The sequence below is a fragment of the Cynoglossus semilaevis genome, chromosome 14 (genome assembly GCF_000523025.1).
Source record: "Cynoglossus semilaevis isolate Cse_v1.0 chromosome 14, Cse_v1.0, whole genome shotgun sequence".
In the NCBI taxonomy this organism is placed as follows: Eukaryota; Metazoa; Chordata; class Actinopteri; order Pleuronectiformes; family Cynoglossidae; genus Cynoglossus; species Cynoglossus semilaevis.
In genome coordinates, this window is record NC_024320.1 from 16,676,493 (window position 1) to 16,701,281 (window position 24,789).

The 24,789-nt window shown below is 40.1% G+C and overlaps 2 protein-coding genes across 3 annotated transcripts; both read right to left on the minus strand.

Annotated features, from left to right (window-relative positions):
* Positions 1-1,192: 1,192 nt before the first annotated feature.
* Positions 1,193-8,240, minus strand: actr1b (actin related protein 1B). Its single transcript, XM_008325441.3, has 11 exons — positions 7,937-8,240; positions 6,303-6,367; positions 5,673-5,748; positions 5,248-5,373; positions 5,044-5,168; positions 4,153-4,369; positions 3,971-4,063; positions 3,678-3,855; positions 3,431-3,492; positions 3,305-3,345; positions 1,193-3,028 (listed from the first exon to the last, which is right to left on the minus strand). The coding sequence occupies exons 1-11, from the start codon at positions 7,982-7,984 to the stop codon at positions 2,926-2,928; spliced, it is 1,134 nt and encodes a 377-aa protein (XP_008323663.1). The 5' UTR covers positions 7,985-8,240; the 3' UTR covers positions 1,193-2,925.
* Positions 8,241-8,562: 322 nt separating this feature from the next.
* lrsam1 (leucine rich repeat and sterile alpha motif containing 1) lies at positions 8,563-22,428 on the minus strand. 2 transcript variants are annotated; one of them, XM_025062482.1, is made up of 25 exons: positions 22,105-22,428; positions 21,061-21,199; positions 20,856-20,912; positions 20,442-20,486; positions 20,132-20,209; positions 19,614-19,682; positions 19,445-19,529; positions 19,233-19,354; positions 19,054-19,144; positions 18,123-18,232; positions 17,409-17,438; positions 17,190-17,312; positions 16,860-16,999; positions 16,727-16,771; positions 16,491-16,561; positions 15,720-15,819; positions 14,752-14,839; positions 14,558-14,632; positions 14,143-14,223; positions 13,789-13,884; positions 13,111-13,209; positions 12,387-12,518; positions 12,195-12,261; positions 11,511-11,719; positions 8,563-10,830 (listed from the first exon to the last, which is right to left on the minus strand). In XM_025062482.1, the coding sequence occupies exons 2-25, from the start codon at positions 21,130-21,132 to the stop codon at positions 10,708-10,710; spliced, it is 2,208 nt and encodes a 735-aa protein (XP_024918250.1). In that variant the 5' UTR covers positions 21,133-21,199; positions 22,105-22,428; the 3' UTR covers positions 8,563-10,707. The 2 variants fall into 2 exon arrangements, with proteins under 2 accessions (XP_024918250.1, XP_024918249.1); XM_025062481.1 differs by having other exon boundaries at positions 15,702-15,819.
* Positions 22,429-24,789: the final 2,361 nt, after the last annotated feature.

Below are 24,789 nucleotides of genomic sequence, written 5' to 3' on the forward strand. Positions count from 1 at the left end.
CATGTGTAGTGTTTCTTAGTAAATAACAATACTATTTAATCATTTGCCATAATGAACCCGATGATCTCTCACATCTCACTGATTTACGCGACACAGTGGTTGAGAATCACTAACACAACATGGGTTTTTGAGAAATCGACATACAGTATTTATCAGAACAATGGTGCCCCCTACATTTATATAAGGGAAGTTTGAATTGGCTAGATTTTAGTTGGACTGAATTCATCACATTGTTCCAACTGTACCACTCTCTCTTGATTTTCCCTTTAGTTGTATATAATATTTATTATATATATATTATATATATTATAATAATTTAATAGGCTTTCATATGGGGTCGAAGTGCTTTAAAAATAGTAAAAATAGCAAAAATAGCTTCCCCCCTACCTTTGGTGCTTTAGTCAGTAAAGTTAGTCCAACACACTACACCTGCTGAAAGTTCCGAACTTTACATTACAAATTTTTAATGTAAAGTGTAAGTCTTATCCTACACGGCTAATGTAAATAAGACCGTAACCTCGAACACAACTGCAACGTTAACTGACGTAAAAACTGCTTAGCAAACAACCATGACAGGCTAATGGCTAATGTCGTTAAAAACGAGTTAACATGAAATTAACACTAAACTCTAGATAGACAACTAACGCGGTAAAAAATACATTTTCTTTACCTGTCAATTTGTACTTTTTTTTTTTCCAAAAATACTGGCGACGAATATATTTGTGGTTCACTCTGCAATTCCTTAGATTAAAGCCAACTCACTTGCCAACCCTGTACCAGTGATTAGCAACATGGGGGGGCGCAGAGCCGTACAGATGCTTTTAAAAACGACTATAGCCATAATAACCAAGTCTCTTTTTTTATCTTATTTTTTCCACAGTGGAATAACTTCCAATGATATGGAATTCTAACTTTTTTGCTAAGTGAGCATAACAGTTTAGGAGTTGAGGCTTAATGAAGGTGTTGTCAGTGAGGCCCAGCAGAAAAGGTTATCAAAACATTGATCAATAAAGTGTACCCAGAAAAATTGGTGCTTAAATAAATTCATTAACTACTAATTAGCTTTATAATTCTCCTGTGTTCCTTAGCAGCCTATTTTTTAAACAATTGAACACTATTACAGTAGGAACAACTATATTTTTAAAAGAATTTTACACTCAACAACACAGTAAATCAAGGCCCAGACACCAGATCAGCAGCCATTAACTTATTTATTATATTGAATTTACGAAAAAGTAAAAGCAAACACTGGAATAAACAGTTTTGTACATTGGTTGTCTGTTGACCAATCTGTTGTGGTTGTCGAACAGCACGTCACTGTACACAAGGCTGATGAGACTTTACCTATTTATTCTCTTTGTTTTCTCCCAAATCATCCGTGATGCTGCAGCGTGGACACAGTTGGCATAAGGTGTGAACATGACCGCTTCACTGCCACCGAGATGCAGGGAAATCATAAGAGCCAAACAAAGTACACAGACATGGAAATGGAGAGAGACAGAGAGAAGAGTGAGGGGAAATATGAGGACTATTTGTTGACGGTCCTGGCTTCCTGTAGCTGACTGAAGAGTTCTCACTAAAGACATTGACGCCTGGAGCTTTGAAGAAATCTGAAAGAGTCACCAACAAAGGTGTGTAAAGCTGTCACTTCTTCAAAAAAGGCAAATTCGACCGAGTTTTCACTTGATAAGCTGCATCTTTAGATATATCCAATTCAACCAACGCCTGTAAACAAGCACAAAGTCCACTTTGCGCATGATTGTAATTTAATCAAAAAATATTTTTCGAGCTTTAGTCCAGATATCTGCTAAAACAGTACGTTTGAGTGAACGTGTTGCCACGTTCAACAAAGTGCAGCCCTACATTTCCTGATGCTTTAGTTCCAAATGTTCCACTCTACCGTTAAGCACCATCTCCGTCAGGGCTTTCAAAGCCTCTGCTTGATCATCTACTTAATATTTCTGACTGCCCACAAATCAAAGGCGAATCGTAAGAAATTATAGAATTGTCTTTGTGGCAAATAAAAAGCTGAAAGCAAGTTGTACAGGGGGGACGTTGAGGCTAAAAAAATCTGTTCTTGTGAAAACTGGTTGCAGCACAACACACAGACCTGTGTCAGTCGGAGGAGACGGGAGAAATTGAAATGACTGTCCTTCACTGATCACAATGACCATTACAACAATGACATGATGATAACGAGCTAATCTATGCAAAGTTCCAATGTTGATAAATAAACCGCATTAACGTTAAGTAACTGAGCAGATAAGGCCAATATGAATATATTACAGTTGTTGTCTTTTACACCACTAGCACTGTACGCTGCTGTAGCCGTTCAGATCCTTGTTCTGTGCTGTATGAGCTCACCCACATCAGAGACTAAATAAAGAAAAGTCCTACAAAATTGGTGTAAAATAAAAATCTAAAACTTTGCTTTTGGAATGGACATTTTAAAGAGTAGCAAATAAAAAAAAAACATTCACGTTTATTGACAATTCATGATATTGTACACCTCACAGGGCATTGTGGGTGAGAGAGCAACACCAATACTTGGCTGTGAACTCAACAAAGGAGTCCACAGTGCTAATTGTTGCCCTCTGATGTACCCTGATGGCCCCCTTGCGGTAAAAGGTGGTGAAGCTGGGGGGGAGAGAGGTGAGGTGGTGAGTGCCTTTACCGTCACCGGACAGCAGGAGGAAAGAAAAAAACTAAGAAAAAACAAAATGAGGAGAGACAAACAGAGGTGTTTTTCAGGGAGGGGTGAGGGTCAGGTGAGGTAGGAGGGTGACAACACAGGAGGTGGAGAGTGGTTAAAAAGGAGATGGCAGGTGCAGGAGTGCAGCAGTCCCCGACAGTATGATGGAGGATGGGAGGGGCAGGGGTGTTGAGGGCCGTTTTGAGGGGGGTTTCCAGAAAGGCTGTCCCAAACTAGAAGGTCTTCCGGTGGATGGCACGTGCTCTGTCTTCTTCATATTCCCGCTTCGACACCCACATCTTTTTGAAGGTGTCCAGTGAGGCCAGGATTGAGCCACTGTCAGGAGAGGAAACAGTCAGGACCACAGACTCCAGCACAGCCACACTCCAACACACAATTCTACCATTAGGTGTTGTTGTTATAGCTAGCCATACTTGTCAAAAACCTAATTTTTAGTAGAAAAATGTAGATGAACATGAACATGTTCAAGTTCACTCTTACTCCGTGCTGCCAAACACCCTAAATATAACTGATAAAAAAACCACTCTCCATTGCTGAACAAACATTGGTTCAAGTTTCATTCAGACTGGAGAATGGAAAAGTCATTTTTACCCAATCCATGTGGAGTAGAGTCTCTCTTGAGGAGCTGAGATCTGCACAAGAAGAAAAGATGAAGGTCACAAAAGGTCACCACACACAGAGAGCATCAACCAAACTGGACACAGGACCTGCACCCACCTTGATCTTCACATCCTTAGGTGCAAGCTTCTTCACTTCAGTTAATAGTCTTTCCCCAAATCCTACAAATAAAAGAAACGTTTTTAGTTTCACACATTTAAGAAATAAAAGGTCTTATTCTGCTGAATCATCATGAAGTCAGTGGTTTACAAAGATTGGAATTACTTAAAATTCTGCTTTCTAAGTTGGTGCTGGACAACTCATAGTTGATGATGTCCATGCTGAGCCCTGACCTCTATTTACTGACCTTTGATCAGTGTTGAGCCTCCACACAACACTATAGTTGAAAACAGTGTGCGGCGCAGGTCCATGTCAGACTTCTGGATGGCGTAGGCCAGGACCTCGTGGATGCCCGAGCTTTCATCGCCGATCAGGTCAGGTCTGAAAAGAAGCTCTGGAGCGCGGCGGAACCTCGCTGGGCCAATCTGAAAAAAAAAAAAAAAAAAAAAAAAAAAAAATCCAATTTTGTTGACATCCTTTCACATACAGTATGCGTCAGACATTCCTTATCAACATCTTTTTTAAAGACTTGTGACTCACGTTTAAGGTGCTTCCATCAGGCAGGACATACTGAGCCTTCTCTGTTTCTAAAGTTTCATCTTTTTGAGGGTTGAGGGACAGATAACAGGCTCTCTGCAGAGTTGGAAACAAATCTGTTTAAACCTGCAACAGCTTTTTTTTACCTGTAGTTTGAAATCACTGTCCATCTCCTCCGTCTTTACCTCTTTGATGGTGCGGACAACCTCGAACTCTGCAGAGGTATTGAAGTTGTAGCCTTCCTTGCGCAGCAGGAGCCGCAGGTACCGAGACACGTCTCTGCCAGCGATGTCCACACGCATGATTGAGTGTGGGATGGCAAAGCCCTCGTAGATGGGCACGACGTGGGTGACACCGTCTCCTGAATCCAAAACAACTCCAGTGGTGCGACCTGTGGCGTACCTGGACAAAATTAACAAGAGTTACCTTTAGTCCACCTGGTACCAAGACTGGAATCTAAATAAACATCCAGTGTCTCAACCGGCTGGGTTTATCAATAACAACGTGTGAGGTTATTGTAGCTCATAAGTTCAACACCTCAGAAGGTGTAAGAGCTCATGTCAGCGGCTATCTCTGCTGAAGTCGGCTTCATTTTGGTAATGGGACTGAGGGTGATGACCAGCAGTTCCTCATCAATGTAAATGTCGTAAACAAACAAACTGTTAAAGGATCGTGACCAAGAATTATCTACAGTCCTGATGTCACGCCATTTTCAAAACAAAACAGACTTCAACAGACAATAGTTTAAATTTGTACTTGAACTGAGCCAAACCGAGAGGAACAGTTTCAACTGATGCTCTCAGTGCTTGTCCTAGTATACATCTGGGGGAAGCAGTAGCTCTAGCACAGAAAATATAAATATTAAGCTATTTCATTAGAGACAGTCAGGAAGAGAGGTGAGTGAAGTTGGGGTGGAGTTGGGGCAAAGATGACCTGTTGTTGTAGCTTAAAAAATCCTAGTAGAAACTACTGGTGTGCAGGTCATTTTTTTTTCTCCAAAATTGAGATTAGATGTCTTCTACTGAATTATGTGTTGCTACAAGTTGAGAGTTTGACGGATTATGGAGATTTCTTACAGGCTCAGCACAGCCTGCATCGAGATGAAGAGTGCAGGAACGTTGAAGGTTTCGAAGAAGATCTCTGCAGCCTTCTCCCTGTTCTTGCTAGGGTTGAGCGGAGCCTCTGTCAGCAAAACAGGATGCTGCAAAGGACACCGAACACAAGGACAAAGGATCAGAATGGGACTGTGGCAACAGGCACGGCAGAGAGGAGGAGCTCACCTCTTCAGAGAACGTCTGCAGCTGCTCCTTGGAGTAAACGTACTGCCAGATCCTCTCCATGTCATTCCAGTCGTTCACGATTCCATGTTCCATGGGATATCGTACAGACAACAAACCCCTGTGTTCCTGAAAGGACACACGTGGTGAGACACAGGATATTCACCGACTGAATGACTTGAGAAGATAATCAATTATATTCTTCTGAAAACATTAACATTGTTCTGAATCAGATGTATTCATTTCAGCGTCTTTAAAGGTTGAATCAATCCCAACAGTCGACTGGTAAGAGAAAAGGCAAAACAAACCCAAAAACCCCACTATGTTCCCAATTATTCCAGAAGTAAATATTTAAACTGGACGAATTTATGCAGACTAGTGAGTCATGACAGAGAACTGATGTGTAAAGTTGAGTGTGTGTTTGTCACCTCTGCCTTGGGTCCTATAAAAAGGTCTCCCTCCAGGGCTCCTGCCATCACACGCACGTGTTTGGGGCGTCCCACACTAGTTAACACAAACACATGGAAAAAGGTGATTGGACGATATGAAATACTAATTAGATATGACACAAACAGACAGTTCAGGTAGTGAGTTTAAAAAACACAAATGTAACGGATCTGAATATAATAATTTATACTAACTTTAGTTTTTTGCAATAACAATAAAAGCTATGCTGCTGTGCTATATTTCATTCTATTCTAGTCTATTTTATTCCATTCATTTCAATTCCACCTGTTTTATTCAATTTAATTTCATTCTATTTTGCCCACAATTTTTTTAATCATCCTTTTTTTCCCCAAAGAAAACCATTTCAAACCATTCAAAACATCAGGTTGTATAATGATTTGGCTCAATAGAAAAGAAGGAATACAATGACTACATTTAATAAAGCTGAGTTTAAACGTTGATGAGATTACAAACAGTGAACTTAACCCACTAAACATAAACAAACAGAGTGACTGCATCAATATAAACACTTATTTACGTATAAAAAGTCAATAAAACACAGAGAAAAACACAGACAGATAAAACACAAACACAGGTCATGGAACACTTACTAGTTAGGAAAACAGTATTTGGGTATCTGGTCACCAGCAAACCCAGCCTTAATAACACCTGAGCCCTGGAGGGAGAAAAAAAAAACAGAAAAATGAGTATGAATGATGAGAGAACTGTAGCAGGGGTGGGGGGTGGGAGGGTCATGGGACAGAGCTGGAGGCAACAGCAGTCACACTCCAACTCAGACAGAACTCTGCAGTTGGCAGACAAACCTTCATATACTCTACATACTGTGAGCTGCTACACTGAGTAGCAGAGACAGAACACAATAGTCTTCTGCAGCATACCTTTGTTTTCACATGTGTTCAATTATAACAGTTGGTTTCTTTTTGCATCACGTTATCAGTGTGGTAGAATGAGGGAAGTTTAACTAGTGGATTGTTTCTCTAGAGTCACTTTTCACCAACCATTATACTTAACCAGACTGAAGCAATAAATATTGGACTTTTTTTTACCTAGCGACTTCTACACTTTGTGGTAGAGCTCACAGTAGTGACATCAAAACACTGAATTCTAAAGAAAAAAACAGCCCTGAACTGATTTACAAGGTCATACCAACTTTAATAGAACCTCAAGTCCAGTGGATACTGTCTGTTTCTCCTGGAGATGCTTTTGCCTGGATTTAGTCAGTATGTTTTTTTTAAACTTTTTGTTTTTTTACTGCACTTCATTTTTTGTGTGTGGAAGAAAAAGCAGCTAGAAACTGTCAGAACTGTCTGACCTGTCAGAGACTCACCTGCACTAAATATGATAAAAACAAACCATACACTGAGAAAACAATCTTTCTTGTCTGAACACATTTTGTTTGTTTTAAATGTAGGTTACTACGTTTCTCCCTATAAATACTCTCGGATTATGATTTACAATTGGAGGTGTGACTCATAAGACTGGCTCATAAATCATATTGATTCAGGACTTGTCAGTAAATGGTCAAAACACATTAAAATAAGAAGTACTAAAAAGTATGTAAAATGTAAATAAATGTTTTTTGTGTGGTTAAACTGCATTTAATGTGTGAAGGACTTGGGGTCTAGTTGTCTCTGACTGTGTGCAGTCAGATAGCTAATAGAAAGTATGAATGTCATGACTGGGTTCAAGTCTGTCAGACTGTTTACTGGTTCTTCCGAATGTATCGTCGTTTTTTCGAGAGAAGCACAAAATAATTTTTTATTTTTTGTGTAAAAATCTCACTCTAAAAGAACATCCAACCATTAACACAATCATGTACAATGGTTAGTATAAAGTAGTTCTGTACTCATTTGTTAGCCGTGGCTAGCACGGAGGTGGAGGTGTTTTGTCTGGAAATGTTCTGAGCTCCAGAATGAGCATATTATTATCCCGATGTCCAGTCTGAATCTCAGTGCTTTCCCAACACCATTAGTGTGATGGTACAAACAGGAAAAATAAAGACATTTCCCTCAACAATAACAAAGGTCTGCGCTGTCCCTGCACATTTACTGCGTATATAGAAATATATCAGTTTTCACATTTAGATATACAGTGCTGCTCGCAGGTTTTCTAAGGATGACAGGCGTCACCGGTGTTTTAGCTAAAGCACAATAGCTAAGACGGCTAACGACAGCTAACAGCCAGCGGCCTCCGTTTGGGTGTGGATGAATGACATCATACTTACATTATCAATCACTACCGGCTGATTAGCTAAGATGTCGTAGGACTCCATAACAGCCTGGCTTTTTCAGATGCGTTTCTGTTGAACCGTGCGGGTGCTCGACCGCGTGTAGTGTTTAGTTCATGTAAAACAACAATAACGCTCCGTCACAGCACAGTCGGCCGCCGCTGCCGCTCCTCTGTGTACTGCTGCAGCTGAAGTCTGGCTCCGCCTCCAGCAAAAACAACCAATCACATTGTAGAACGGCTTGACTGTCAGCCGCTTCTTCTTCATCGTTGTCAACGGCTAATGGCGAACAGCACTAGCGCCGCCCCTGGCAGTCGTAGGTGATAACACAGCCAATGGTTCTTATTGCTGAACGGAATCATATTTTGCTGTTTGAAAAGCTTTGATGTTCAAAGTCTGAACCACACAGTTCTTTTGGCTCAGAATTTCGCAACACGTATGCTGTTTCAATTGGTATAGTAGAAAAGTGTGCCAATAAAAATATGTTCTGTATTTGTGCCACATTGGGAAAATACCATCATAAAAATATTTATTTTTCTTTATATAAAAAGAAAAGTTGGTATTGCGTAGAAATGTCAACAACATTTTATAGAATTGTCTTAGTCATTGTAGACACAACAATAGACTTGGCAAATAAAATCTTTATTTATAGACAGGTCTACATTTTAAAGGTATATGCACATGAAAGTGAGAAAAGGTTTTGCATTTTTACAGAGAAGGACATTCGGTACAACTTAGGGAGAGCCATTAACACTACAGGGAACCATTCCTCAAGCAAACGAACTGCAGAAAGGGTTCCCAACAGTACATTACACTATTTCGTGTAATGTATACAGTATTCCAGCATGGGGAATATACAGGCAGCCATTGTGAACAATATTTATTTATATAATTGAAAACAAAAGTGACAGGTTGTAGAAGGCACATGTTAGATAAATGTATACAATAAAAAAAGTCAGAAATGCTTTAAAGCTGGTAACATGACAGAACATTTAAAATGTGTTTCTTAGAATATATAGTAAAGTACTGTAGGTGAGGGTGAATGAAGGACAGTTGGTCCTTTCTAAACCTTCTCTATACTCATTAAAGTTAAAGTTCAATCACAGCATCTTTATAAACATGCATAAACACAGTGTTCTGTAGTCGTGGACCGTACATGGAGCTGGATGTAGTCTTCTGTTTGCAGACCTCAACCTTTGAGGCTTAGACATGTAAAGTTTACTCATTACTTTTCCTATTTGAATGGACAGCTGGTCTAATACTGCCCACATTTTTAAATTAAATTTTTTTAAAATAAAAACATTAAAATATTGTTATTTACACTTTGTTAAGATAAAATGAATACTGGAATAAATATCAGATACCGTAGATATTACTCCGTACTCACCACCATCCACCTGTACCTTTGCCTCTTTTACATATCCACTGCACTGTTGAAATGCCATAAAATGCACTATTACCACCTCATCTGCTGCTAATTATATTACTATATTTATTATGTACCTCATGTATATATTTTTACAGACCTTACAGCACCTTAAAGCTACACATGCACCTTATTGTTATTGCACCTTAATGTTTTTCGTTCAGTATTGTCTATGTCTGTCAGCGCACGGGAAGGTGAGGAACGTAATTTCGATACCTCTGTATGTTCTGTACATGTGAAGGTATTGACAATAAAGCTGACTTTGACCATTACTGTAGTTCTTTATAATTTTTTCTATCTTTCTTAATGTGCATAATACTGTATCAGTCACTTGCTGCAGTGATTCCCAAACACTGTGCTGCAACTCATGTGCCACGAGACATCATCAGTTGTACCATTGAAAATGATCCAACTGGACTTTCTTGGTCTGAAATCTATTATTCATCTACAGTAAATAATGTTCTTGTTTGTCTATGTAAAAAGGCAGAACATACATAACTACTATTCCACTAGGTGGAAGCAAATGGTTATAAATTTAAAAAAAAGAGACTCAGAGCTGTTGTGTGTCTTTCTTCAATTCCTACGGGCATATCAGTGATACGTTTAATTAAACAGGCCCAGGTTTTACCTCAAGGAAGTAAAGTGTAAGTTCATTGAAAAAAGAATATCATATTTCAATTCATAAACTTTTGGGAATTTTTTTTCAGTGGTGCACTGTAAGACTTCTTTATGTCAATCACGTGCAGTGGGAATCACTGACTTACTGTAACATCTCGAGTCGCATGTTTGTTATTAAATAGGATAATGTCACTGTTAGGAGAAATGAAATAGTCAGGATTTGTACCAGGTATGTGGTCAGAGACCTTTCCCTCAAATATATATACACATAATATATATATGTATATAATATTTTTCATTTTTGTGGGATAGTCCTTTTTTATGTCTATTATAAGATGTTTAGCCAATTTCCTAAAATGAAAATTTCAATTTATTTAATACATTTTTAGATATTTAATCATTCTACCCACTTATTTTCCATCTCATTTAAATTGATTTCAATTTTTTTATTACAAACATAATTTATGTCATATTATTGACATGATGTCTAGCTTACCTGACAGGAAGTATGTACTGTATATAAGTCTCTCATAACTGCATTATAGAAAAATAAAATAAAATTAGTGTTAAATAAAATGATTTATTTTAAAAATTCTAGTATTTGGAGATTTTGGAATATAATCCACTTTCATCTCTAAACTCACAGGCTGCAGGCAGAAACTAAAAGACTCCATTTGTCTCATGTGCGGTCTTCGGTCACAGCAGGTGCAGAGGAGCAGCGACTTCAGCTGCGGTAGAGGAGTACACGCTGGGAAATGTTGGCCCGACACATCGGGCAGTTCTGCAGTGCTTCGTTACACACCGTACAGCAGCACACGTGACCACAGGGCAGGAAAATAACCTGAGACTGGAGACACAAACACACCAGTGTCAGTCACCAGGACGCAGCATACACAAGACATAAAAGCTTCCTTTAAGGGAGGAAAGTTGTCATTGTGACACAGCACACTGCACACAACAGAATGTGACCTCTGCTTTTAACCCATCACCAAAGTGAACAGGGGGCAGCTGAAGCGTCCGGGGAGCAGTGTGTGGGGACAGTGCCATGCTGGGGGACTCGAACCTTAAACCTTCCAGACCCAAGTCTGCTTCCTTAGCAAGCAAGCAACCATACTCACCAATGTTACAACGTGCAGTTTCCATCTGTGGAACAAGTATACTACAATACCAGGCCTATCATTATTATTAAGTGTCTTAGTGTTTAGTGTCTAGTCTAGTGTGATATCTAGTGCAGGGGCGTCCAGACCTTTTTGGCTTGGGGGTTAGTTTCCAAATGACGAAGCTAAGGTGATCGTTCTACACTGAAAACTTGAAATATATATTTACACATAAAATTTGAATATTACCTTGAATAATACTTCTTTTGGTTTGTGCTTTAGCTGTTTCTCTCTTATATTTATATATTATAAAATATAAGGTCCAACCTCTGCAGTTTTTTAATGTAAAAATACAAGGAACGCTCTATTGCTTTCATACTCCAGGTGAATAAATGTAGGTAAAGATTATTTCTCTTTTCATTTCTCTCACCTGACTCTCCATGCAGACCACACACTCAGAGCTGCCTGGTGCCTCCACAGGGCTGGACGCCGCAGGGGTGACGGGTGTCCCAGGGGTGGGTGGTGGGCTAGGGAAGTAGGTAGCTGACATGGAGGATACGGAGGGAGGAGAAGGCTCAGGTGGAGCTGAGGGCATGGCTTCTTCCTCCACTTCCTTCAGAGGCGCGGCCTGAGGACCGTCTAGAAGACAAAGTATTATTGGTCAAGTGGAGGATAGAGTGACGCACCTGTCAATGTCTGTTTGACCCTTACATTACATTTACACTTATTGTCAGTTTGGGTGAACAATTAATCTAAACTCCAATCTCCATGTTATTGGTTGGCGGAAGAAATTGATTCAGAAAGAGCATCACTAACCACTGGGGGTGGAACCAGCAACTTTCTTTGCTTTCATGTACAGAAGAACACCAGTGACCTCTGACCTTTGTATCTTCAGCTACAGCACCCAAAGTATGAGTGCACAGTACTGAAACAAGCTAACAATAAAACACTGACTAAAGGACATTTTACATAGTTTCCATGTGATTACAACGTGGATGAAACACATATTAAACCAGAACCATTTATTTATTGAAAAATGCATATATATGTAACTAATATCTATCTATCTATCTATCTATCTATATATCTATCTATATATATATATAAATTTTACCTTCTGGTTGGAAACCCTGGGCCCAGCTGAGAAGAGCTTTCTGGATTCCCACTCCATTGATACCAATCTGGAAGCAGAGGAACAAGAATTGCCTTGGTGTAACATTAGCTGACAAACACACGTACTGTGGTAATGGTAAATCACACAGGCTCTCTCTCTCTCACACACACACACACACACACACACACACACCTTCTTCAGGTCAGCAGAGCTCATTTGACGAAGGACCTCAGCCGTTATCCTGTGGTGAGCCACCAGGGGCAGGTAATGCTGAGCGGACAGTTTGTACAGCAGGTTGACCAACTCCTTTTCAACGCCTGCTTCCTGCAACAACATGGGTTCATACACATTGGGTCAATCTTTTCAGGTTCAATGACCTGACAGATTTTTTTTTTCAGTAATAAACGGGATTGAATTGAAGGTCAATGCAGTTCAGCCTCTCGTGGTAATAATATTCTTATAGTCTCACAAACTGTCGGAGTGGAAAAAAACCCACAATGCAGCTTACACTGGTCAGTGTGTGTGTATGCTGCACATCATCAATAGAAAAGTCAAGTCATGTACAGTATATCCTAGTAAACTTGCCCCTTAGTTTAAAACTTCTGGCCACAATGATTATAAAAATATGTGTTTCTAGCTGCCTCCACCAGAATGTTATGTTGGATGTTGACAACTATTTAAAAACAAAAAATACTTTGTTACTATCTGAGGCTGATATTGAGAGCAGCTGTTAATTGCTGCTGTCCATTGTGAAATATATTCATCATGGTTTGGACATGTCCTGAGACCAAGGAGGGTGGAGGGATAGAAAAATGACAGTAAAGGAGGCATGTTTAATTAATACATAATAGAGTCAGATGCCCTCCATCTAACTGCCTGTCCCCGAGTGTCTGTGCGTCCATACTGTGTTTCATACCTGCATGCGCAGGGACATGGGCTTAGCATCCAGCAGCCTCTGATACTGGATCATCCAGTAGTTCTCCTGACTCGACTCGCTTTTACGCTGCAGCTCAGACTGTAAAACACAAACTATTAGAACTGGGGTCCTAACTGGTGGCGCCTCATTCAACCCACTGCACCAGAGAATGACGAGCAAAATGGTCAACATGTTAATGTGAAGTCATTAAAATGTGCAACTCATATTGTGGTGAGAAAAAGCATGAGGTAAAGCATCAGAGACAAAATCCACCTGAAATACTGTGTATATAATAACATAATTGGTCAATTATTTTTGCAAAATTTTTTCATTAAAATTATCAAATTGTGCGAGGTCGGAGGGCAGTTTATTTTTACACAGAGTGAACAACCTAAAGTCCTACGTTTGGTATTTGTGTAAAAATCTAGGCCATCCCGAATAAAATATGTTTATAATATATTATTCTAATATCATTATCATGTTTATCATCATGTTTTTAATATATTACTAGTCTGGTTCTGTTCTTAGTTTTCTACTTAGTCAGAGAAACTTATTAACATTGGGTGAGTGAGGAAGTATTTGGGTCCAAACACTTCCTCACTGGACAAAGTTGCTTCTCTGAAAATACCACTGCCAACACTGCAGTTTTGGACCACTGGGGGGCAGCAGTTCCCTCACCAGAATCTGCTGCAGCTCCTGCTCTCTCTGATTCTTCTGTTTCAGCAGCTGCTGCAACAGATCACTGAGAGCTGTGCGCTGATCCACCAGAACCTCCTGAACACACACACACACACACACACGAACAAACACACAACCCAACACACTGTCATTATTAGTAAAACAGAACCAAAAATCTCTCACACATCGATGTGATCATTTATTGCATGGATAATAATGTTGCATTTTAACATTTATAAATACAATTTCGTATACTGTCGCATGGATTGATGTAATGGAAACAAACAAAAAAAAAAACGTTTGGAGGAAAAAAGCTAGAATGGAACTATTGGGGAAGTGTGCTGTGACACTGACCTGCAGGGTCTCAGCATCCAGGTTGCGTTTTTTAACCTCCAGTTTGGTCAGCAGCATTAGCTCATTCTCTATGAGTTTGATCTGTGGACGTACAAGCAAAGACAAATGAAAGAGGGCAACGTGAGTATTACTGAGGGGAGAAAGAAAGAATGGATTGAAGGAAGGAGCGTAGGAAGGAAGGAGTGCAGAGAGAAATAAATAAATAAATAAAATAAACCAATGAGGAGAACAACAGAAACCAAATAAAAAAGAAAAAGAAAGAAAGAAAAAGAAAATAAAAATCCACATTCATGTCTAATTTTAAAACGAATCATCAATATAAAAAGACATTGTTTAAACATTGACATCACTGAAAACTAGAGCAGTGATAATACTGCAAGTGAACACAGCACATCAGGCCTTTAACCTCACAGACCTGGTTGCGTAAGTAGCCATGAACAGCATCTTTCTGTAGCTGCAGAGCCTGGAAAGCAGCTTTCTGAATCTCCTCCTACAGAGGGGTCAGAGGTCACAACAAATCAGTCTGACTACGGACCAAAATCAGAGTGACAACTTCTTCTACTCTAATATAGTCTGATGGCAAAGATTAAAAAAAAAGAAATCACATACCTCCTGCAAGATTTGGGCAATGGCTTTAGATTTGTCCAACGCTTGGAGGGACAACATCTTGTCAAACTTTTTGTCCAAAGTCTCCATACTGCACAAAACAGTGCAACAGCAAAACATCTGGACTGTTGACTTCAGTTTGTACTTTCACAAAGCATCATGAAATGTTGACTCCAGGAAACAAATGATGCATCAGGATAAAGTTAACAAGACCGTCGCAGATACGGCGGTGAGACAGAAAAAGGAAAGTGAACGTCATTGTGACACAGCTCACCACTGCACACACCCAAATGGGACCTCTGTTTTTAACCCATCACCAAAGTGAACAGTGGGCAGCTTTAAGGACCAGGGGAGCAGTGAGTGGGGACGGTGCCTTGCTCAGAGCACCAGAACTGGTGGACTCAAACCTGAAGCCTTCCAGACCCAAGTCCGCTTCCTTAACCACTGAGCCACCACTGCCCCATTCATCAAAGATGATGAAGTGAAAGAGCATCTGAGGCAACGCCAATGAATTTTCCCTACTGTGTTATTTTGCCCTGTCTGTGCCTCACAGGTGGGCTAATCCACCGCTCTGGAAACCACCGTCAAAGGGCAGGATAATGATCAGACATTTGTTGTCTAGGTCAGTGTTTCCCAAACTTTTTTTCTGGGCACCAAGAAAGTCACAAATACTTTGTGACCCAAGTCAATAGATGTTATTTGTTAAGTTCTGGGAAAAATGTTGCAAGATGACCCACCCAAAAAACTCTTGCGACCCACCTGAGGGTTGTGACCCAGTCTTTGGGACACAATGGTCTAGGTGTTACTGGCCAAATTTGAGGAAGATTGCCTTAAAACAGAAGGAGAAGTTTGCTGCATTCCACTGAGCACTAAATGGATGTTTATTCCAAAATGGCCGACTTCCTGTTGTGTGAAGGTGATAACTTCAACAGACTATCCATGTGTTAGCGTACAGCATGTGTGTCTCTGACCTCCTGCAGGCCTCGGACATCAGGCTACGTCTGCGGTTGTCATTGGCTTCCTGGAGAACGTTGACAGCACAGCTGTGCGATAGCATCTGCTGCATGGCCGCTTCACAAAGAGAGAAAACAGGGTAAATTATTAAGGAGAATTGCTGAGAGAATACAGGCAATGCTAATGGTTTTCCAATAATGCATCGTGCATCTTTCTTGGCCGGCATAATTGCTTTTGTGGCAGTGAATCAACAAATGGTGCGAGTGTCATGTAACTGGAAACTTCCAGACGTTCCTGTCTTTATTCCTTCTAGCGCAAAGTGCCTGGATGCACAGAATGAGACAGATTATGAAACAGACTAGACTAAGTCATAAATCATTAATATTTATTTTTTCTAATTTTATAAACAATGCAGAGATGAAGTTGAGGATGTCAAATATTGAATTATGTCATTTATAATGAGTAAAAATGATTTCTGCTCATTGCAATTCAGTGTCTAAAAGTCAGAGAAGTCTGAATATGTAGATAAGGTTTGAATACAATACAATAGGCCAATGTTTTTTATATCAGGGCGTAAATGGAAATATGAAACTAATTCAACGTGTCAGAAAAATCTGTGCACCAGATGATGTTGATATGATGGGTCTAAAGTGGCTCAGTGAGGACAACAACAAAACACAATACAGTAGGGAACAATTCCATACACCTGCGATACTAGGAAGATTCATTCAAATGAGTGTGCCACTGCTGGTTTTGATGTCAGTGTAGACTGACGTCTGTCTGCTCACCTGCCACCTCCCTTTTGCGCAGTAAATCAGTTTCTTCCTGTGTGATTGCGGTAAGATGCTCCATACGGATCCTATGACGTGAGACAGTCAACATGTTTATGCTGCTTTGTTGATGACTATTATTGGTTACATTAAAAGAACATTATATAAGAAGAGTGCAGACAGAAGGGAACTCCCAAGGGATTGATAAAGTTCTGTCTGAGCTGTGACCGATCAGAAGGTTCTGGCACACTCACCGTTCCTCCTCCATGGCTTGCAGAAACTCTGTGTTTTTATTCTGCCTGCACAGACAACAGTTAAGGTACAGCGTTAGCAAAGACCCAATTGCTCAGACACACACAGCCTCATCATAATGCACGCAGATCCTACCGTTGGTTGTCGATCAGCATGTTGCTGATGCGGCTGCTGATGCTGTCCTCAGCCTGTCGGACCTTTTCCAGCACCAGCAGCCTCTCAACCTCCTGAGCCCTCTGCTGCTGGCACACTCCCTGCTCCAGACGTTCCTGCTCCTAAAGGTCACATGAAAGTGATCACAAAAGTTCATGTGTTATCATTCAAGCATTACAGCAGTGGTACACTTAAGGCCCTCACAACCCCCCCCCCCCCCCGCCCCCCCCCCGGCCCCCCGGGGGGGGGCACGCCCCACTATACAGGAGTACTTCTTACTCCTCTATAGCAAAGACAAAAGCAGTGTTGTACCAGTCGCACTGAGTTGAGGATGTTTTCCTTGAATGATGAACTCATGAGCACAAGCTGAGTGTGTTCCTTTTGCCTCTCCTCCAGGTGTCGTTCAAAAGCTATTTTCTCCTTCTGCTTCTGCTCCTGAAAGGTGTAGAGCAGTTGAAACATCAGTGGAAAGAACACTCAAATTATCCGTACAGAAACATATTGCAGTCAAGGTTTCAGCTGTTCACACACCTTTCTTTTTTCATAGTCACTGAATTTGTTCTGCAACAGAAAGTGAGGACACGTTAAGACAGATGACAACAGTTGATTCATCAAGTGAAGCAGTATCAACTTTGAATATGCAGATCCCCCCTCACAAGATATCAGAGAACCTACACTACAGCAGAGAGCGTCCAACTGAACACTTTATCAAAGGGAAGTAGATTCTCTTCCAGCCACTCTCTTCTTTAGATAAAGGATATATATATGTATATATATATATATATGTGTATATATATATATATATATATGTGTATATATATATATATATATGTATATGTATATATATATATATATGTATGAACACTTTATCAAAGGGAAGTAGATTCTCTTCCAGCCACTCTCTTCTTTAGATAAAGGATATATATATGTATATATATATATGTATATATGTATATGACATGACCTTCCAGATGGTTGGAGTTAAGTATTGGCACACAACTGGATACCACGATCCATACCATGATCTTCTATGGCAGGGGTCACCAACTATATTTGTTGGAGGGTTAGATTCTTTCTGACCAGACACCATGGGGCAGACACTCAAATAAAATGAAATAAAAATCACATTTTTGTCTAACAATATTGGCCCATGGGCTACCAGTTGATAATTACTGCTCTAGCAAACCAGATCCATCCTTCTGTGTGATTATGGGGTAAAGTGTACCACTAGGTCACATGGTGTACCTTCCAGGTCTCCTCCACACCATCCAAGTGGTCACAGTTCTGTCTACTGCAGTCACTCTCCAGCACTGGCAAAAGGTACTGAGATGGAGGGCAGTATTCTTCACCCAGCTCTGAAAACCACATCAACAAAGGAATCTGCCATCAGGTAAATCAACGTTTGCCAAACCTAGCTGAACAAACCAAAGTCTGCCTCAGCAGACATCCTTGGTGATATAAGGTAAACCCATCAGTTATCAGTAGGGATGTCCGATATTAACGTTTTGCTGATATCCGATACGCCGATATTGTCCGAACACTTTTCTGATTCCGATATCAACCGATAGCGATGTAGCGGGGCAGTGGTGGCCCCTTCCCCCAAGTTGAAATACTATTGAGGGCCTGGTAATATTTATTTATTTATGTATCTGTACAAACCACTGTAAGAGTGGCTGGCACCAACATTCTGCATACAATCCTCTGATTAACGAATTAGACGAATAAAATGAGCTGCAATGCTGCCATCTAGTGACTGGAGACTGAATTATCATTTATAATGTTCTGTTCATGTGTTATGAAGGAGTTACCAGTCATGGGTGTGGAGGGGAATGACGAGGTGTGGTGAGAGCAGGTGTGTGTATGAGGAAGAGAGAGTGCAGAGAGTGTGATTTTGGAGAAGCTGGGTTGAGAGCAATAAAGGAGTTTAGAACAAGTTACTGCAATTGTGGTTCAATAAAAGTTCTTCACAGCTCTGAGGTATCTGACTGGTCTGTCGCCGGGGCATTAAACTATTTTGAGGGGGGAACCCAGACATTGCGTTATCAGGTTTTTATTTTCGGAGGAAAACCCAATAACGATATTAAGAGATATTACATTATTATGCTAATATCGGGCCAATAATATCGGACATCCCTAGTAATCACTGACCTAGTTTTACCCTGAACTACCGACTGACCTGAGCACAGGAAGCGTTGGATGCTCTCTGTGCCCTCTGTACACACCGACACAGGTGGGTAGGTCATCACAGCGGTGTCCAGAGTCAGGCTCTGTAACATCACATAAAGAGAGGTTTGTAAAAAAAAAAAAAAAAAAGTCTATCAATGATCCTCAACTGCTTCCAAAAAGCACAAGCACCTCTAGTGTTCGGATGTAGGCCAAGGTTTTAGGGAGCTGGAGGATGTGGTTATCGCTCAGGTCCAGGGTGCGCAGGCTCTTTAAGGAGCCAACTGATGAGGGCAGCTCATTTAACTGGTTACCTACAGTGTGACAAACCAGGTAAAGCAAGATGATAAATGAATTACATATTTGTGTTTGTGTCTGAGTAAAAGGATAAAATGGCTCCAAACCTTTCACACTCAGTGTTTGTAGGAGCTCTAAATTCCCGATGGAGTCTGGCAGGCTTTTCAAGCGGTTTTTGTCCACATTCAGAATCTGACAGGACAGAAAAATCCATTAAGGATTACAGTCGGTTTTAACATGACTCGGTGTCAGGAGTGAAGTTCAGAATGGTTTTACCTGCAGTGACGTCAGTTTCCCAATGTCTTCTGGAAGAGAGGTGAGTTTATTTTCATGAAGATCCAAAACCTTTAGAGAAAACACAAGCAGATTAGTCAATATAACAGAATAGATTAGAATTATGCTTAATGTGCTTAACAAATATGCTGTATATTTATGTGTTTGTATTTCTTTGGTGTGTACACAGTACATGCAGTATACAGATCTTTACTAGTTCTTAAGATAACTTTAGCTCTGGATTAGATTAGATTGAACTTTATTGATCAGATAAATTGTTGTGTGGCAGCAACACAGCGACAGAGGTCAAATAAAAACATTTATATTTTTTAATGTCAAAATAACCAATAAACATCTCCCAAAATATACAGTAATATATATGAGTATTACAATAAAAGTATAGAATTCAAAATTACTAGACATTTTGGGAAATGTTTGTTCTCTTCATACAAAGACAGTTAAAAAACAATCGGCACTATTTGTTATACAATAACATTTCCCATCATGCACCTTCACATTACCTTCAGAGTGTCAAGATTACTGATGTCATTACCCTTGGGCAGCAGGGACCTTAACTCATTGGTATGAAGGATTAAAACCTGTGGGACAGTGACTGACCATCAATAAAAATACATGTACCATTCTAGATGTAAAGAAAAAGAGCACAGTAAATATATAGGGACTTTTTGTGCTTCACAGTTCATGTTGCAAACAACATTCGTATTGACCACTTCCCCAGTCTGTTGATTTTCTGTCTGAGCTTCAGCTACTGAAAACCTAAAAGTGAATAACTAATAACAGTTAACTCCGACAGGCGACGTGTATCGTTACCTTTTTCTGGAGGACTCGGCAGATAGAAAATGCACTGGAGGGAACCTGTAAGAGAAAAAAATCATTTACATATAATTATAGTAGTATAGATAGTAGTGGGAACAATGTTTTATTTTGAAACATAAATTCTCCTAACACTTATTGACATACACAGAGACATTCGAGACAAAATAAATGGGATATTAGAAAACTTGACCGCTTTGTTTGAGTTTCTAGCTATAAGTGATCCTCATGTGACGAACCCTCTCAACACAAAGTCTGGTGTTCAACTTTGTAGCAAATTTTACTTTTATCCACTAAGCATTATAAATGCATTAGTTATAAATGAAAAAATCAATTACATACATTACTCTGATTAATCACACGGTAGCTGTGAATTTATAATGATTTATCTTGATTAAAGTAAAGCCTCACCTCAGAGAGCTCACAGCAAGACAGGTCCAGGCTGTCATCAGCGCCCGCTTCTTTAGACTGAACAACAACAAAAAACAAAGTTAGCGTCTTTTTTATTGATACACACGTACATTTGCATATAAAGTAGGGGTGAGACGATCCGATACTCAGGATCGGTATTGATCTGATATTGGCCAAAATTCCAGGATGAACACATTCGTCTTACCCGACAGAGCTGATACTCCAGTCGTTTCTGAGAGTCATCGCTGGGCTTCTTCTTCTTAAAGAACAGAGGCATTCTGGAACTTTTTTGGTCACTGTTTTCCTCTCTGTATCCACTACACAATCAGTTGCACTTCAGATGACTGATGGACAAACCCAAAAAGAAACACTTTTTCAAATAATAGACACACAGTGGTTTGTTTTATTAGAAAACTGATGTGGGTTTTGTGATTGACTGCACAGCGTTTGAACGTGTCACTGTTTTGGGTTATTTGGCAAATTAAGAAGCTGAAAGGACACTGAATGTGACGTATGGAACATGTGATGCTCCTGTAAGTAAAGTTGTCATCAGCCTAACCTCGGCCTTGGAATGATCCATTTTCATTTTCTAGGCAGAGCGAGTTTGCCGAAGAGCTCTTTGATTAAAAAAACAAATATTACTAACACAATTGTACATTTATACTCTATTACTTTAACATTCACGTTCATCTTATGATTGTGAGACACTATGTGTTTTCCCATGTTCATGTATTCACGCGCTGGTTTCCGTTCAGCAAACTTGCTTTTTACTTTATTTATTGACTTAATCAGCTGAACATCAGTTCTGGTGACAAACAGATCGGCGTGTTGTGACGTCATGTGTATAGAAGACTGCAGTTAAGTATATGTCGGCGGGGGGAGGGAGGGATTACCGCAAATTACGTTATAGCTAACGTTTCCGGTAAATAATAACATAAATGCAGAGAGAAAGAGAGAAAGAGAGAGAGAGAGAGAGAGAGGCTGTGTCACCGCTGTAAACACATCGCTAGTCTATGTCGTAAAGGTGTTGCCATCTCTATTAGTCAACAACATCATTGCTGTGTTATTTTTTGTGGTATACGAACGTAGTGACGATTAGAAACACCATAAGCTGTAAATTAAAGCTTATGGCGTTTCTCAACGTCACTAGAAACACCATAAACACCGTAAGCTCACGGGTGATAAAACTAATGGCAGACATTTACATCATGGTATCTACCAAAATAAAGTGAGGTTAAATTGTACTTACAGGTCGAGTGATGTTGTCTCCCTGCTCCTCCTCCTCCTCTTCTCCAGCTGAAGTCCTTCTGCTCCAACAGCAGCACAGACTAACGGCTAACATGAAGCTGATATGGCCAGAGTCAGTCCACGGCCTTTTCTTCTTATCAAAGAGGGAGTTGAGAGTACAAACAGTCTCCAGCTGATCATGCTCCTACCGTGCCCGTGTTCTTCTTTTAGGGCAACTAACATCAGTTAGAAGCTGCACGTCACCATCTACAGGCTGGACGGTGTAAATGACATCCACAATGCTACCTTGAATGGGATGAAAGACAGCACACTAGTGATGGGAAGACCGACTCTTTTTATTGATTCGAAACTTTGACTCTCGAACAGTAAAATGAACGAGTCGTGAGCGAATCTTGAACGAATCATTTCATTCATTTTACAGCAGGTGGCGCTTTAGCCCTATTGTGGGCGTTGCAAAGAAGGCTGCGGTTCTCCGACACTAAATAAGGCAACATGGTTTTCTTCCGCTGACAAAGTCTACAAAGTACACAAAATGCCATAAGTAATTAAAACTATGCGAAAAGCTAAGAAATAAAAACACACCACAATGTGAAGATTAATGAGAGCAAAAAAAGACCCGAGCTCTTTCACGTGACAAATGAAACGAATCTGCGAGAACGAGGCAAAAGATTAGTTCACAGAGAATGATCCGTTCATAGTGATTAGTTCACAGCAAAAATATTAGTTCACGGCGAAAGATTAGTTCACAGAGAGTGATTCGTTCACAGCAAAAGATTAGTTCACATCCAAAGATTAGTTCACGGGGAAAGATTAGTTCACGGCGAAAGATTAGTTCACAGTGATTCGTTTGCAATGAAAGATTAGTTCACAGCGAAAGATTAGTTCATAGAGAGTGATTAGTTTGCAATGATAGATTAGTTCACAGTAAAAGATTAGTTAGCAGAGAGTGATTTGTTCGCAGTGAGTGATTAGTTCGCAGTAAGTGATTTGTGAGTTCAATATGAATAAATATTTAATATGACTCGGTAGTCACGAGTCATGAATCTTTCATATGACTCGGGAGTCACGACTCATATGAAATCACTCGCGAACGACACATCACTACAGCACACTGTCTAACTGTACGATAAAAACAAAACGAGGTGTATCCTGAGATGTTGGGTTGTTTTCGGGGGGCAATATGCTGGTGTTGGTGACACTAGTGGTTATTAGAGATTCAATTATTATCTAAATTTACTTAATAAAGATCTTGTATTTTTTGTCTTCATCCCTTTCTCCACTCTAAATAAAAAGTTTATGTTAGTATTTAATATAGACATCGCCAGGTACGTTAGTAGTTTGTCCACCAGGAGCCGCACGCAGCAGGAGTTTGTTCCTCTGTATACCTCAGTACAGAACGGAAGTCTTTCCTCACATCAGCCATCAGACAGTTCAATATACTGCTATAAAACTTCTATGTACAGCAATAGTTCTTTATTCACTGATAATGGCCACTTTATTGACATACACCTTATATATTTATTGCGTTTAGCACCCACAGGAAACAATCTCAAAAGCAGTTTTAAAAGTAGGCAACCGGACTAACCTCAAAGAAGTAACTCCCTGGTGGGAAGTTTCCAGGTATTTTATCTATCCACCCCAAAGCGGTTTGTGGTGGTGAATAAAGTGACCAAGGGCCCGAACAATATGACCTTTAAATGGTCATGTGAGTCCTTGGCCCCATGATGGACCGTTCCCCCTCCCTGTCCTCTGGGTGAGGGTCGTTGGTGTTACCTAAATGGAGTACTTTTTGGAGAGAGAACTAAGGACAGCATTGTAGGTGAGTGATAATTGGTGTCTGGGGCGCCCTCCTCTGTTCAAATATGGCGTTTCCAGTTTGACATGGACATTTGCAATGACGAATGCTCTGACCTGTACATTGGGGAACCAAAACAACTATTACACAAGCGTATGGCTCAACACGGGAGGGCCACAACATCAGGCTAGGACTCAGCAGTCCCCGTCCATCTGAAGGAGAAGGACCACTCCTTTGATGATCAAAAGGTGCATTCTAGCCAGAGAGTACAGATGGTTTGAGAGAGGGTGAAGAAATCCATCCATGTCAAACTGGAAAGACCATCGTTGAACAGAGGAGGGGGCCTCAGACACCAATTGTCACTCACCTACAATAAGGTCCATACTCGGTTCATTTTAATCCAATGTGAATTATGTCACAGGTTGTTAATTCAGATTATGCAGATAACGATCAGAAACTCACAGTGGCACATGAACTAACAAACCACAGATAAAATATACCATGTATTCGACCACTTCCCATGTTCCTACTTTGCAAGAGAGCTGCATGATATCTGTTGAAAATGAACATTTTCTAAATTATTATTTATACGTAAACTCAATCACTGACAGGTTTATGGATTTATTTCTAAATGTCAGATCTTTGTCAAGATGAAAAAAAGCTGGAAAAAAGGAATATAAACAGTTTACAGTTTGTCAGAGCAGAAGCTGTTTTTTGATCACAACTGAACTAATGATCACAGACCTGACTCAATGAAACATCTGAACTCATGAGTAAGAAAGTCAAGTATAAAACAGGAAATGAGAAAAGAACACAGCAGGCAAAATGAACAAACTTGTAGGACAAAGTAAGATTGTTGTCAACAACATCACTGGTTCACGTTCTTCATCA